The 17,065-nt window shown below is 41.6% G+C and overlaps 2 protein-coding genes across 2 annotated transcripts; one reads left to right on the top strand and one right to left on the bottom strand.

Moving 5' to 3' along the window:
• Positions 1 to 2,134: 2,134 nt before the first annotated feature.
• Positions 2,135 to 3,799, bottom strand: LOC147668210 (uncharacterized). Its single transcript, XM_086948703.1, has 2 exons — positions 2,681 to 3,799; positions 2,135 to 2,617 (listed from the first exon to the last, which is right to left on the bottom strand). Exons 1-2 carry the CDS (start codon positions 3,797 to 3,799, stop codon positions 2,135 to 2,137), a joined length of 1,602 nt encoding a protein of 533 aa, XP_086804829.1.
• Positions 3,800 to 13,002: 9,203 nt separating this feature from the next.
• LOC147668211 (uncharacterized) lies at positions 13,003 to 16,047 on the top strand. Its single transcript, XM_086948702.1, is given in 1 exon segment — positions 13,003 to 16,047. A coding segment is annotated over 1 exon segment (3,045 nt).
• The last annotated feature ends 1,018 nt before the right edge of the window (positions 16,048 to 17,065 follow it).

Here is a 17,065-nt window from a genome sequence, read left to right on the forward strand (position 1 = left end):
ATTCGAGCAAAAGGAACATTGTTTGCATCAGTTATGTATGAGTATTTTACTGGAAAGCCTTTCGGGAGTGGTTCTATCGAATTCTTTTCTGAAGCGCTGACAGCTTGTAATATTTCGCTGTCTATTTTTGTTTTTGACCGAGTGATGGCAGCTACGGAAGCCGTTTGTACAGCTGCCTTCGCGGCCTCATCAGCCAATGAATTCCCTGCAACGTGAACGCCACCACGTTGATGACTCAGTGTATGTATCACGTGAGTCTTTGGTAGTTCTTTTTGTAATAGAACTACTTGTTCCCAGAGCATTTTATGCTTGATTGTGCCACCTTTCGCATCCTTGAAACCATTCTGAAGCCAGATCTGCAAGTATTCATTATAAGACTGAACGCAATAATACGAATCGCACACTATGAGTGTGGGGAATTCTCGGTCGGTATTTTCAAGCGCCATCTTGAATGCTTGTAGTTCAGCTCGCTGAGCTGTACAATCTCCTAGAGATTGTGTTTTAGTGAGGGTTGGTTTAAATTTCTTTTCGTGCCAGCGACCTTTAACAATCGCACACGCAGCACTGTAAGCTTGTTTACCCCCTACTGCGGGTTGTGCTGATCCGTCTGTATATATTATACAGCCGTAATGTTCTAGAGGCAGAATTTCGGTCGGCGGAGGACATTCAAATTCATATTGGAGAAATTCTTGTGTTTTTAAGTTGGGATCAAATTCGTATGCCACGTCTGTTGCAGCAAGAGAGTTAGCCCATTGTATCCATCTTGGATGGAGCGCTTTAGCATTAGGAATGCTTGCTTTTGTTACAGCCTCTAAGGCTGGTATCGGTGTCATGATTATTATTCGTTTACCTTGTGCCAGGGCTCGTTCTTTTGCTATAGCTGTCTGTGTTGCAGTTAGAATTTTTTCCGTTGGGCTAAATTTCATTTCAGCCTTAGTGTACAAGTGTGATTTGAATGCAATTGGTACCTTATCTCCCTCATTAGAGGTCAGGTATGTGAATCCGCATCTTCCTGGGATGACTCGAATCACAAGATTGCGTGTGTTATCATGTGTTTCTAATTTTGTTTTAATTAGCATGTCTGTTTGTAAGGATCTCAACATTTCTGTGTGTATTTGAGTCCAATTGGATCTTTTAAAATCTGGGTTTATCAGATCATAAAGGGGTTTGACCCTTTCTGCGTAATTTGCAATGTATGTTCTTCCGAAATTTAGGAAGATTTTTTAAAGTTGAATTTGTAACCCTCTGCTGCGAACCCAAGTATTATGGTGTTCACTCTCTTCAAGTGAGTATCCAAGTCATCATCTGTTAAGTATATGTCGTCGACATAAGATAATGCTTCATCATCATATATTTGTAGTAATTCTGTTACTCTCGCTGAGAATACTCCCGGGCTGTTCTTGTACCCCTGGGCTAACCGACAGAATTGTTTTTGAGTGCCATTTATTGAGAATGCAGTTAAATATCTGCTCTCTGGTGCTATATTTTGACAAAAGAATCCATTAGAGATGTCTAATGTTGTTTTGTATTTTTTGCGCACTATATTATTCATTAGTGCAGCACTATGCGAGTTTTGCACTGCAAAAGTTTTGCAACATGTGTTAAGGTGTCGGTAATCCAAAACTAGACGATATGAATTGTCTGGTTTGGAGACCGGAAACAAAGGGTTGTTCATTTGTGAGGTGCAAGTTTCAATCACCCCCTGGTATTCTAGCTGATCTAGTATTTCTTTTACCTGTTTTTTAGCTTCTTGCTTAATTGGGTACTGCCTTTGTGCAGCAGGTTGTGATTTTAACTGGATTTTGTGAGGAGGTGAGTCCTCATCCCATCCTACATGATTTTTATATAAAGCAGGAGCTAGAGCTACTGCCCACTTTCTAGCAAGTGTATATTTTTTATGAATCGGATGTGATTCGAGAAGGCAGGCATAATTATTTCTTCGCCATGAGGGCACTCCCTAACAAACTCTGGTGGCCAGTCTTTTTCAGCTAGAAGGATGTCATAGCCCTTGGAGAGATTATCCCAAAATAGTCCCCTTATTTTCCTAGTCTTATCTCCCTCTATACGTATTGTTATTTTGTATATTTTGTGAGGTTTGCTAACTCTGGTGTCCGCAGTTTCCACTTGAAGATATTCATTCGTGTCCACTGTCTCCAGATGATTCATAAGGACTTTGCGAGCTATGCTCACTTCTGCTGCGCTGTCTAGCATTGTCTGAGCCCATTCCCCGTTTTTCAGTTGTGTCTTCAGTATTCTCGGCATTGTTAACTACCTTGATACTGGCTACCTTCTTTTTTGGAAATTGTAATTTCTTTTTTAGCTGAGCAGGTTCCTTGTCTTTGGACTTGGCGTGCTCTTCTCTTTGTTCTGATCGTCCTCTTCTTTCCGATTTCTGCGAGGAAGTCTGAAAAGATTGAGAGGGACGTGTATCAATGTCTTGATATCTATCAGGCTTTTTTATATTATCCCTATTTCTAAGGTTATATCTTTTCCCAGAGGGGTCACTCTGGGGTGACCTTTGTCTTTGGTTTGGAGATTTATCTCTTCGCCTTGGAGACCTTCCCCTGGACTGGAATTTCTTTTCTTTATGATTGGATTGTTTGTTTCCATCCCAGTTCTTTTTTGGTGAATTATTATTAAAAAATATTTTTTCAGGACTTTCAGTCAGTTGCGGTTTTACTGGTATTCCACCTAAACTATCTCTACCTAGTTCCTCATAGGATTTTTCTATGATTCTGGCTATTTGAGCTGGTTGGTCTGCTATATCTGTCTCTTTTAACCTCTGGCGGATCGCCAAGTTTGCTGATTCTCCCTTTATGTTGGCTAATAATATAGCCGAGACCTGCTTGAAGTCTTTTAGTAATTTCATACCAAGAGTTAAAGCGGGTTCTGGACCGTATTCGTCTTGAATTTGTTTTAGCAAATCTGGTATTACCGAAATGGATGGAACACCGTGCGTTTTTGTGTAGATAGAAGCAAAGACTGTACCCCAAGTGTCACAGTCCTCAATGTGTGGTGCGATTCCCATTGGAAGACAGATAGTCAGAATCCTGTGTTTTTCTAACACGGTGGTGTCAGGAAACACCGCCTCTATTTGGGTGATTTTTTGTGCCAACCAGAATGGTATTTGTTCCCGTTTAGCCGGTACTTTACCTAGGCAAGACTGGATGTTCTGTGGTGTAATTTTGTTTGTGTTCCCCTGGTTAGGGGTCAGCTGTGGAATTTTAATCGCTGGCTGAATTGTTGAAGTCCGCATCACATACTGTACTAATTGTCTATGTATTTTTATTAATTGTTTTAGCTGAGTTAACAGCTCTGCTGTAGACATCCCGTTGATGTCTGGATGTGGTGTGTATCCGGCTAGGACCGGCCACGTTGCTCCTGGTCTACCTAAAGGACCGAGCCTGGTGATGTGATTGTTATGTTTTAGGGCGCCATCAAATAAGAGCAAATGCTCTTGAAATTTGAGTGGTACTTCCACCTCCTCGAAAGGAGTGTACTCATTAGGAGGTTCCTCTATTTTGTAATAGTGGAAGTACTTTGTCACAGCATTTGCTGCTGGAAAATGTATCCATGAATAGTATACCTCTGTCTGCCGATATTCGTGTGCCTCAATTACGAATATGACTGTGCCACCTCTAGGTGTCAGTCCATTTTCTATAAGTTTTAGGGTTATAGATCTCCTTTTAATGACCGGGATGAGTATTATATCCTCGTCTGCTGCCTGCATGGTAGCATCAGCTGCTGCGAGTTCAGTTGCTAATCTAACTGCCTCTCTTTCATCTTCATTGTCTGACATTTTACTGTCCAGAAGGTTATTTTGTTTGTTTGCAGATCAGGTTTCTTATGGAAACAGAGATTAGATGCACAATATTTTGGAACAGTGTATCCTTCAACGTTGACTATACCAAGAACCATACATAGGAGTTCCCTCCTGCGAGGTCTGGCGGATATAACCTTTCACCCACTCCAGACGTCTTTGGAGTATTGTGGGAAAAGGGGTCTGAGTGAGAAAGCACGACTGAGTTACTCTAAATGTCTTACGTTAGTTTTATCGCCCTTTCCAAACGCGTTGGGCGCCATGTAGTGTAGTTCCTATTATCCCAATAGGCTCTGCGCATTGGAATAATACCTTCAATAGTAAAGGCCTAGACCAGACGTTAACTAGGTCTACTACTGTCGATATTAGACTTAAAGTTTTGGGTTTGCCAGCTAGCTCAGAGTTCACTAGAAACTTTCTCGAATGTTCAGGAAGGACTTAACTTCCCTGATTAGACAAGAAGGGATTTAGTTTCTGACAACCATAGAACATGACAACTTTGCTCTCCCCTAATCAAGAGTAAATCTCGAGAGTCGTGTGAACAAAAGGCAATTTATTTTACTCAGTCAGTACGTGCATTCTTAGTCTCATCAGATTGTAGAGAAAAGGAAGAGACGGGCGTGTTCAATAAAAAGGTGTTATTTATTGATCAGTCTCTTTTCTCATACATGAGAAATGGATCGATATTATTGCAATACTTATAGTTAAGTAGAGTGCATACATTAAAAGCAGAAGTATAAAATAATACTGTAAAAACATTGATATGGTTTCTGAGCCATAAGATGTTTAAAATGAATAAAATATATTACATACACATATACATTTGACTAAACGTACTCAACTGGTGTTTCTAAATACGCCTACCCCGTGTACCTGACCTAAGTCTAATGCGTGGGCGGGAATAGAAAGTTACAGTTTAAGTTAAGTTTGTTTTTGCCAAGTGAATAACTAAAGAATTCTCTGTGAGGGGTTATTCAGTTCTGTACCTGGAAGTTAGGATGAATGAGGAATGGTATCTCTTTCTCTGGTCTCGATATTCCAGGCTGCCTGCGAGGGCTACCCGGAAGCGCCGGTGCTGGGTTTCTCAGCAGGAGAAAGCAGCTTCTCGTTCTCAGCGCGTCAGGAAGGCGGGGCTGCTGCCAGCGGGGTCTGCTCTGCTCTGGGCTTCGGCAAGTATGGCTGCTCCGTCTCGTCACCACGCGTGTGTTTGCATAGGGCAAGATCGGTAATATTTATACCTTTAAGGTGCCGAGATTGACGTAAGGATGGACATAGATACGTCAATAAGGATGTCATACGACTTGCTCGTTAGCACATTCTTTTGCTGAAGTTCTCTGTGAAATCAAAACAATGGCCGCACAGTTTTTCCAGGTTGTCATAGGTTTGATTTGTTATGAGAACTCCGTATGCCTTATCAGGGGCTGGAGGAATATCGCTTGTCTAATTAGATCGCAAGCGTTATGACCTAATCAGATAACACGTTCCTGTGCCGTAGTGTGACTGCGTCAGATAACGGTATCTGCATCATGGGGGTTTTCTGCCTCATGGGCTGACTGCTAGTTAACTTGTTGGTTAGTTTAACCAGAATAGGGTCAGGAATAGGGGGATCGATTCAGAACCTATAGGAATACATCACAGTAGTAGCAACTGTTTCTCCTTCTATTTCTTCTGTAGAACCCCCCTCCAGAGACCCCTCTGTAGCTTCAGTATAGACAACCATATTGATTAAGTTTCCCTCAAGCTCCACTACGCTCTTTCCCCCTTTCAGTGGTTTAGCGTTAATGTCATTGGTAGCATTAGTAACTTTATTTGTGTCATTTGTGCCAATTTTAATGCTACTGTCTTTTGCAGGAGCTGATAAGGGTAAGGGCAGAGGTACAAGAGGGATCGGAGGTCGCAGAACTTTCTTACCGTGTACTATGGAAGCTGAAGAGGGGATAGCAGCACCAACTCCCCCTCCTGGAGATAGCACGGTTTCTACTGCCTTATCTCCTGCCTTATCAGTAGTGGCTGTAATCCCTGTAGGAAGAGCCCCCTCTCTCAATTTTCCATGGAATGTGGGGACTTGTGATATAGTTGTTCCTTCACTCGTTGGTACCACCTCATTGTTAGTTTTGTTTGTCCTGGTCGATCTGGGTGGGTTTTTTGGAGCCATCTGTAACTCACCAACTTGTGCAGCATCTGTGATCAGCTGTGAGCCAGGACGCAGCCCAAGACCAGACCAGCTGAGAGCCGAGCCGCTGATCAACCGGGGAAAGAGGTGCAGAGCAAGCAACAGGTAGGCACGAAGAAGCCTCTGCATTAATGTTAAGTTGTGGCAAAAAAAAGATTATGTACGTGGATAAACTCCGAAAGTGCTCGTAGACTTGAGAGAGTCATAATGCGCTTAATCTAAAAGAAAAAGTAGTACTTTGTGCCATCTGGGCTGTAATAATCGCTTCCCTCGTCCCTCCCTTCCATCCCTCCCTCCCACCAGGTCTGGAACAGAGTGTTACCTTCCCACCTATCCCTTCCGTCCCTCTATCTTGTGATGTATTTCTATAGGTACTGTATCGATCCCCCTACTCCTGACCCTGGTTTGGTTAATAATTAACTAGCAGCCATCCAACGGTGCAAAAAACGTTATCTGATTGAGCCACACCACGGCACAGAAGCGCGTTATCTGATTAGGTCATAACGCATGCCATCTAATTAGGCAAGCACTATTCCTCCAGCCCCTGATAAGGCATACGGAGTTCTCAAAACAAATCAAACCTACCGCGACCTGGGATTTTCCCGTAGCCATTGTTTTGATTTCACCGAGAACTTCAGTAAAGAATGTGCGAACGAACCCGTTCGTATGACATCCTTATTGACGTATATATGTCCATCCTTACGTCAATCTCGGCACCTTTCAGGTATAAATATTACCGACATTGCCTTAAGCAAACACACGCGGTGGGGATGAGATTGGAGCAGCGAGACTTGCCGAGGAGCCCAGCAGAGAGCGAAGCCCACAGGCGCTGCCCCGCCTTCCTGACGCGCTGAGAGAGAGACGCTGCCTTTCTCCTGCCGAGAAATCCAGCTCCGGCGTTTCCAAGCAGCCCTCTCAGGCAGCTGGAATATCGAGACCTGGGATACGAGATACCAGCCCTCCACCATTCTAGAACTCAGGTACAGAACTGAATAACCCCTTACAGAGAATTCTTGAGTCAGTCCCTTGGCAAAGCAAACTAAACTTAAACTGTTACTTATCTACTCCCGCCCACGTATTAGGCTTAGGTCAGGTACACTGGGGTAGGCGTGGTTAGAAGCACCAGTTGAGTACGATTAGCCAATGTATATATGTATGTATCTATTTTATCCATTTTAAAACATCATATGGCTTAGAAACCATATCAATGCTTTTACAGTATTACTTTATAATTCTGCTTTTACTATATGCACTTTACTCAACTCTAAGTATTATACAATAGTAGCGATCCATTTCTCTTGTACGAGAAAAGAGACTGATCAATAAATACCATCTTTTATTGAACACGCCCGTCTCTTCCTTTTCTCTACAATCTGGTGAAACTAAGAATGCACGTACTGACTGAGTAAAATAAGTTGGCTTTTGTTTTCACACGACTCTAGAGATACACTCTTGATTAGGGGAGAGCAAAGTTGTCATGTTCTATGGTTGTCAGAAACTAAATCCCTTCTTGTCTATCCAGGGAGGTTAAAACCCTCCTTGCCTATTCGAGAAAGTTTCTAGTGAACTCTGAGCTAGCTGGCAAACACAAAACTTTAAGTCTAATATCGTCAGTAGAAGACCTAGTTAACCTCTGCCCTAGGTCTATACTATTGAAGGTATTATTCCAATGCGCAGAGCCTATTGGGATAATAGGAACTACACTACATGGCTCCCAAACGTTTGGAAAGGCGATAAAACTAACGCAAGACATTAGAGTAACTCAGTCGTGCTTTTTCACACAGACCCCCTTTTTTCCCATAATTCTCCAAAGACGTCTGGAGTGGGTGAAAGGTTATATCCGCCAAACCTCGCAGGAGGAGACTCCTATGTATGGTTCTTGGTTTATTCAACGTTGAAGGATACACTGTTCCAAAATATTGTGCATCTAATCTTTGTTTCCGTGGAAACCTGATCTGTAAACAAAACAGAATAACCTTCCTGTCGGTAAAATGACAGACAGTGAAGAAGAAAGGGAGACAGCTAGAATAGCAGCTGAACTCCTAGCAGCTGATAATACTCTGCAGGAAAATGACCCGGATATAATACTCATCCCGGTCAACATAAGGAAATCTATAACTTTAAAACGTATAGAAAATGGACTGACACCAAGAGGTGGTACAGTCATATTCGTAATTGAGGCACACGAATATCGGCAGACAAAGGTATTCTATTCATGGATAAACTTTCCAGCAGCAAACGCTGTAACAAAGGTCTTCCACTATTACAAAACAGAGGAACCTCCTGATGAGTACATTCCTTTTGAGGAGGTGGAAATACCACTCAAATTTCAAGAGCACCTGCTCTTGTTTAATGGCGCCCTAAAACATAATAATCACATCACCAGGCTCAGTCCACTAGGTAGACCAGGAGCGACGTGGCCGGTCCCAGCTGGATACACACCACATCCAGACATTGAAGGAATGTCTGCAGCAGATCTTTTAGCACAGCTAAAACAATTAATAAAAATACATAGACAATTAGTCCAATATGTAATGCGGACTTCAACGGTCCAACCAGCAATTAAAATTCCACAGCTGACCCCTCATCAGGGGAACACAAATAAAATTACACCACAGAACATACAGTCCTGTCTAGGTAAAGTACCCGCAAAACGGGAACAAATACCTTTCTGGCTAGCACAAAAAATCACTCAAATAGAGGCGTGTTTCCAGACACCACCCCGGTGGAAAAACACAGGATTCTGACTATCTGTCTTCCTATGGGAACCGCACCACACGTGGAGGACTGTGACACTTGGGGAACAGTCTTTGCTTCCATTTACACAAAAACACATGGTGTACCATCCATGTCAGTAATACCAGATGTGCTAAAACAAATTCAAGATGAATACGGTCCAGAACCCGCTTTAACTCTCGGTATGAAATTACTGAAAGACTTCAAGCAGGTCTCTGCAATATTACTAGCCAACATAAAGGGAGAAGCAGCAAATGTGGCGATCCGCCAAAGGTTAAAAGAAACAGATATAGCAGACCAACCACCTGAAATTGCCATAATCATAGAAAAATCCTATGAAGAACTAGGAAGAGATAGTTCGGGTGGAATACCGGTAAAACCGCAACTAATTGAAAGTCCTGAAAAGGTATTTATTAAAAATAATTTAAACACTCAAAAAAAGAGCTGGGATGGAAATAAACAATCCAATCCTAAAGAAAAAAGATTCCAATCCAGAGGAAGGTCTCCTCGGCGGAGAGAAAGATCTCCGAACCAAGGACGCAGGTCTCCCAAGAGGGAGCCCTCTGGGAAAAAATACAACCTTAGAAATAGGGATAATATAAAAAAACCTGATAGATATCAAGAAATTGATACACGTCCCTCTCAATCTTTTCAGACTTCCTCTCAGAAATCGGAAAGAAGAGGACGATCAGAACACAGGGAAGAGCACGTCAAGTCCAAAGACAAGGAGCCTGCTCATCTGAATAAAAAATTACAATTTCCAAAAAAGAAGGTAGCCAGTATTAAAGTAATCAACAATGCCGAGAATACTGAGGACACAGCTGAAAAACGGAGAATGGGTTCAGACAATGCTAGACAGCACAGCAGAAGTGAGCATAGCTCGCAAAGTCCTTATGAATCATCTGGAGACAGTGGACACGAATGAATACATTCAAGTGGAAACTGCAGATACCAGAGTTAGCAAACCCCATAAAATATATGAAATAACATTACGTATAGAGGGGGATAAGACTAGGAAAATAAGGGGTCTATTTTGGGATAATCTCTCCAAGGGCTATGACATCCTTCTAGCTGAAAAAGACTGGCCACCAGAGTTTGTCAGCGAGTGCCCTCATGGCGAAGGAATAATTATGCCTGCCTTCTCAAATCATATTCCAATACATAAAAAATATACACTTGCAAGAAAGTGGGCAGTAGCTCAAGCTCCTGCTTTATATAAAAATCATGCGGGATGGGATGAGGACTCTCCTCCTCACAAAATCCAGTTAAAATCACAACCTACTGCACAGAGGCAGTACCCAATTAAGCAAGAAGCTAAAAAACAGGTAAAAGAGATCCTAGATCAACTTGAATACCAGGGGGTGATTGAAACTTGCACCTCACAAATGAACAACCCTTTGTTTCCTGTCTCCAAACCGGACAATTCATATTGTCTAGTTTTGTACTACAGACACCTTAACTCATGTTGCAAAACATTTGCAGTACAAAACTTGCATAGTGCTGCACTAATGAATAACATAGTGCGCAAAAAGTACAAAACAACGTTAGACATCTCTAATGGATTCTTTTGTCAGAATATAGCACCAGAGAGCAGATATTTGACCGCGTTGTCAATAAATGGCGCGCAAAAAAAATTCTGTCGTTTGCCCCAGGGGTTCAAGAACAGCCCAGGATTATTCTCAGCGAGAGTAACAGAGTTACTACAAACCTATGATGATGAGGCATTATCTTATGTCGACGACATCTATCTAACAGATGACGACTTGGATACTCACTTGAAGAGAGTGAACACCATAAACTTGGGTTCGCAGCAGAGGGTTACAAATTCAACTTTAAAAAGTCAAGAATTGCCCATCTAACAGTCCTGTTTTTAGGATATGAACTATCAAGTGAAGGCAAAAGCCTGGCTGACAATTTCCTAGAGAAATGTGCTGTAATCCAAGCGCCTAGAACACTAAAAAACCTACAATCAATTCTAGGCTTCCTGAATTTCGGAAGAACTTACATTATAAATTACGCAGAAAGGGTCAAACCCCTTTATGATCTAATAAAACCAGATTTTAAAAGAAACAATTGGACTCAAAAACACACAGAAATTTTGAGATCTTTACAAACAGACATGTTAATTAAAACAAAATTACAAACACGTGACAACACACGCAACCTTGTGATTCGAGTCATCCCAGGAAGATGCGGATTCACATACCTGACCTCTAATGAGGGAGAAAAGGTACCAATTGCATACAAATCACACTTGTACACAAAAGCTGAAATGAAATTCAGCCCAACGGAAAAAATTCTAACCGCGGTACAGACTGCTGTAGCAAAAGAAAGAGCCTTAGCACAAGGTAAATGAATAATCATCGTAACACCGATACCAGCCCTGGAGGCGGTAACGAAGGCTAGCATTCCGAATGCTAAAGCACTCCATCCAAGATGGATACAATGGGCTAATTCTCTTGCAGCAACAGACGTGGTATACGAATTTGATCCCAACCTGAAAACACAAGAATTTCTCCAATATGAATTCGAATGTCCTCTGCCAACCGAAATTTTACCTCTAGAACATTACGGCTGTATAATATTTACAGACGGATCAGCACAACCCGCAGTAGGGGGTAAACAAGCTTACAGTGCTGCGTGCGCGATCGTTAAAGGTCGCTGGCACGAAGGAAAATTTAAACCACTGGTCACTAAAACGCAATCTCTAGGAGATTGCACAGCTCAAAGAGCAGAACTACGAGCATTCAAAATGGCGCTTGAAAATACCGATCGAGAATTCCCCACACTCATAGTGTGTGATTCGTATTACTGCGTCCAGTCTTATAATGAATACTTGCAGATCTGGGCTCAAAACGGCTTTAAAGATGCAAAAGGAGGCACAATCAAGCATAAAATTCTTTGGGAACAAATAGTTCTTTTGCAAAAAGAACTACAAAAGACTCACGTGATCCATACACTGAGTCATCAACGTGATGGCGTTCACGTTGCAGGGAATTAATTGGCTGATGAGGCCGCGAAGGCAGCTGTACAAACGGCTTCCGTAGCTGCCATCACCCGGTCAAAAACAAAAATAGACAGCTAAATATTACAGGCTGTCAGCGCAACAGTAAAAAAAGCGATAGAAACACTCCCGAAAGGCTTTCCAGTAAAGTACTCATACATAACTGATGCAAATAATGTTCCGTTTGCTCGAATCCCTGGAGGGGGGGGATAGGGCAATTCCAAACATGGAACATAGGTTAGGACTCATCATAGCGGCACACGAAAGGCTTGCTTCTGTACATGCTGGCGTTTCAGCCACAGTATCATTATTAAAGCAGAGATACTGGTGGCCTCAAATGAGAAGACAGACAAGGAACTATGTTCTAGAATGTGAAATATGTCAAAGAATGAAGGTATCAACAGTGAGACGACCAGCGCAGACGCCCCTTCTAATCTCAGACAAACCATTAGCCTGTGTTTATCTGGACCACTGTGGTCCCTTACAAAGGGATGGTAACTATAAATATATCTTGGTCGCAGTGGATTCATGTACGAGATTCACATGGATGTGGCCCCAGCGACCGGCTGACGCCAGAACTGTTATAAAAGATTTGCGAGTCTTTATCGGCACATACGCAATTGGCATGCTACATTCTGACCAGGGTCCTGCTTTTAGCTCTCGGGCTTATAAGGAGGCCATGACCAGCATGGGCATTGCATTGCGGTACTCTTGTCCAATTCATCCTGAGGGAAACAGAATCATAGAAAGAAAAAACCGTGACATAAAGCAATCTATAACAGCAAAGGTATTAGGTTCAGGAGCTGGGTGGGTCAAACATCTAATAAGTGTCCAACGTAGTCTAAATAACCTGCCAAGAGATTCTCTGAGGGGATTCAGTCCGTAAGAACTATTGTTTGGGACTAGAATGATGATCCAAGATCTTGATAGTCAGACTTCAGTGGTTAAAGACAAAAGCTTTGATATCAAAGATCGTTTGGCTATTTTGCAGGACTTAAATGAAACAAGGAAAGACCTGAGCAACATAAAGTTGAAACAACAGCCAACAACCACTGAAGAAAAACCACCTGTCCCAGCAAGGCCTGTCTGGATTCCAAAAGTCGGGGATCTAGTCAGAGAGAAGATCGCGGTAAAGAAGGAATTTGGGCCTTCTTACAGAAAAGCAGTTCCTGTCCTGTCTGTCAACGGGACAAGATCAGTAGTACTACCGCCCCTTGCTGGTAAAAAGGAGAACAGAGTTGTATCCATCGACCTGGTAAAACCACAATCATGTGGCCGATAACAAATAGTAGGTAAAGTGGACTCCCAAGAAGTAGCAGAACACCAACGTTTGCTACAAATACAGAGGTTCAAACTGAGAGACTAATAACATTCGAAAACTCTACAGTAAATCAACAAGGACTATGCAACAAAGCAATGGAACTTAAACCTCTAAAAACCCAAATAAAAACATTTAGTCGAGACACACCAACCTACGATGAAGTAACAAATGAAACTTCTAGAACAAGAAGTAATCCAGAAGCAATTGGAACAATTGACAGAACGGCATCCGGCTACTTCATCAACTTCGATGATTTCTCTGAAGATCTGAGTGAATCTAAGAAACAGCCATCAATAAAAACTTTTAAAGATAAAACTAAGGAACTTTTTCAACAGCTGAAAGAAACCGATCTGATTTCTCCATGGATTGAATTTTGGGTGGCCTTAGGTGCATTTGTCCTCATACTTTGGTTCATCATGGTACTATGCTTGGGACATTTCATTGAGGGAAAATATGCTAAAATGGACACAGCAAGCCAGAAAATCAACTTGGTCCTTAAACCACACACATCTTCACACGTCGAGAAAAGAGAACTTTCTTCAGTCAACCTTACAGCCAACCCTATCCCCGGCGGGGTAGCATGGGACAATACTGATTATGAAATCTATGGTCCGGTTGAAATCCTGAAGTATCTACACCAATTTAATATCTCATTGAGTGACTTTGTAAAACCAAGCACATTTGCTGATGATTGGGACTTTGAAAGTATTAATGATATGATGTCTGATCTTGTGATGTCTGCTAAATTTACAGAACATGATTATTTGCAGGGTTTGTCTATCTATGATGAGATGTTCTGCTACAACCACTATGGTAACCATTATCTACATAAATCTGCACAACCTAGAAATGTTTTAAATTATAACCAATGGGAACATTGTGCTACTCCTCCAAAAGGTAGCTCGAAAACATTTTATGATAAATATTCATACTTTTCAGGGTTTAACACAAGTAATGCAGAAACATTGTATTTCAAATTGTCAAATAAGACAGGTACAAAGACCATGCTTACAAACACAAAATTGATATATTCTGATTCATTTTTTGAGCAAATGAATACATTTGGTTTTGATTTCTGGAACAATAACATTGAAGCAAAAACTGTTTGGGGTACAAGAGATTGGCAAGTACAAGGTATAGAATCATTGTTTAGAGCCTGCATGATCCCAGAACAAATTATATTTTTGAATGACACTATTCAACAAACTACCTGTCTTGGCTTAGCCAAAATCAAAGATTCAAACAAACCGTCTATTCCAAAGCCAACAGTGAATAGTAATAGCTCTATAGATGTTGAGATAGACGTAAACCATATATTAAACCAAAACAGAACACATCCTGAATGGAAACAATGGTTGATCTGGCCCACAGATACAAATAACTGTCAAGACTGATTCCTGAACAAAATACAGGGGTTCACATTGACCAGTCCAGACCCTAGATATTCCCAAAGACAACATCCAGGGATAATAACCACTTACAGTGTGGGCAAGCTCTGCCTTCAATGGCTACAAACATCCACACTGGCAGAAATTAAGCAACACCTAACTTTACTTACAGAAGGTGCTGACTTGCGTGATTTCATCATGGGACCACGCAAACAGCGTCAAAAACGTTTCATAGCGGCCTCTATATATGCAGCTTATAACGAAGCCTGGAAAGAAGCTCAAATTGAGACAGCAGAGAAAATACGGGAAATTGACCGTATTCATTTGGAAAAATCGCTTTCTGTTGTGGACAATAGGTTAATGACTCTGTCTTCCAGAATATATTCTTTGGACAGCATTGCGTCTTCAGCAATCGATATAATATCGCAAAACTTACTGTTGTTACAACACGGTCAGTCCCAATTGCGTTCTATTGTACAGCTTGGCTGGACGTTACAAAACCTGCGTTCAGGCTATGTGCCTTGGCGTTTAATCAACACAACGTCATTATTTAATATCTTTAACCTTACTGATAAACAAATCAGTATGGCGCAGAAGGGTGCTGATTATACAATCCTGAGCATTGAAAAACTCGAAAGATTACCATTGACAATGTCAGAACGACCTGTCATTGAATGGATAATACATGGGATAATAAATATTCCGATATCTACTTTCAGGTTTCAGTACTGCCAAAAATATATACAGGCAGGCCAGTATGAAAGGTTGGGTAAAGGGTACATTAAGTCAACATGGAACTTACCCTATACACATGCTTGTGTCAGTAATAAAGGCCAGAAAGTGTTTCTTAGTGGCAATAATTGCGCGAGGTCATTAAGCGGTACACTTCTGTGTCAGGGTATTAGTTTGCATGGAGCCTGTGAAGGGACCTCAAATAACCTTTCATGTCACCAGCTAGGCACACCTGCAACACAAATAGAACCATTTTTTAGGAGACTTTCGAACGGGAGTTACATTCTAATAGTAGATCGCAGATGTTGTAGTTTGCTGCCCGGAAAACCTTATCTCATAACTGTGACTACGAAGGTCATGTGCTGTGAACGGGTATTGTTCCCCAGCGATTCCCCAGACAGGGAGGCAAGGTTATGGCCCAACTTGAAAATTGCTTCTATTCGAATTGATACTTTAAGCAGAATGAAGACAGTGCTCCTAGAGACGCCAACCAGGCAAACGTCATCAAAAGAAACGTATGATCTCCAAGTTGCAAGGACAACGGCAGAGATTCATTCATTGTTATCAACTAATTCCCCCATACATTTCGCAGAATTACTGAACGAAATCTTAAACATTTCTGATACCAGTGGTGTCTCAAGTGTATTTAAGACAGTGTTTTCGGGAGCCTTAACCCCATTCAAAGCCATCCTGGGTATTTTTCCAGACTTTGTCCATTCCATCTTTGACGGACTTCCTCTCCTTTTGGGACTGGTGGCAGGCATCCTATTTTTGATCCTGTTATTTCGCTATGGCAAACCATGTCACAGACAAAACACCTGCGACAAGGGAAGAAACGATTCTAGCCATTGGCTACCGGGACCGCATAACTAGAGTCCTTGGACTAGCACGGCTACGGGACTTGAACATGACTTGGTTTCTTTCATTTAGACCAATGTGGCAACGTTGTGTTATGCCTGTATTAAGGTGCTTGCTATGCGGCGAAGAATGCATGTTGGACACCTGTTTGACACTACAATCGGATGTGCCATTGGACGCAGAAACCTTGTTGGGTCCGGTAACGGCTCATGCATTGTGCTGCCCCCAGCGGCTACCTATCCTGATGACGGCATTCGTGGAGACTTCACCACTACGATTGAGGGGTAGTGAAGTACAAGATGAAAGCAGCATCGATCAGGTACGACCTTCTGTCAGCTATGCTGATCAAACCATCAACGAAGGCAATCATGCTCATGAATGCATGGTAACAACTTTTTCCGAGTTAATGGAACTTTCACAAGAAGCAGTTGACAGTTTTTTCGAAAGTCTAAATGATATGATGTTTTCACCAGAACAGAAAGAATGACTTTGAGCAAACTAGCACACGGCGTTCCCCACACCCTGAATTTGTCCTTCAACTTTGAAAATAAAGCGATATGGAAATTTTACTCACCATTCTTTTCAGACAGCGGGAACCCTTTTCAAATCCAATAATATTTACAAATTTTTTTGGAACACTTATCTTCTGCTTAAGGTAGAACTATTCTTAGAGAACTAACTTTCTATTCTTAGGTACTCTAGAGACATTAGCTACCCTGTAGCATGTTCATAAGTATGTTATATTTTGTGATGGAATGGTCTCGAATTTTTTCTTCTGTATTAAGAGCCATTTCATGTGTAAATTTCGCATTTTTTATTCATGCTGATTTATAATATGTGTTATATGTTTAGCATTATTATACTGCTTGAGTGCATATAGTACATGTAATTGTGTTTCGTATATTTCATAATTCCAAATTTCAGAATGCATATGAATGTATTTTGGGGTGGTACGGTATACACAAACACTACTAGTTTTTTTACTATGCCTAGATTTGTAAATATGGCCATAGTCTACGTGGAGTGGGTGTGA

Source organism: Lissotriton vulgaris, unplaced genomic scaffold (genome assembly GCF_964263255.1).
Source record: "Lissotriton vulgaris unplaced genomic scaffold, aLisVul1.2 SCAFFOLD_3873, whole genome shotgun sequence".
Classification (NCBI taxonomy): domain Eukaryota; kingdom Metazoa; phylum Chordata; class Amphibia; order Caudata; family Salamandridae; genus Lissotriton; species Lissotriton vulgaris.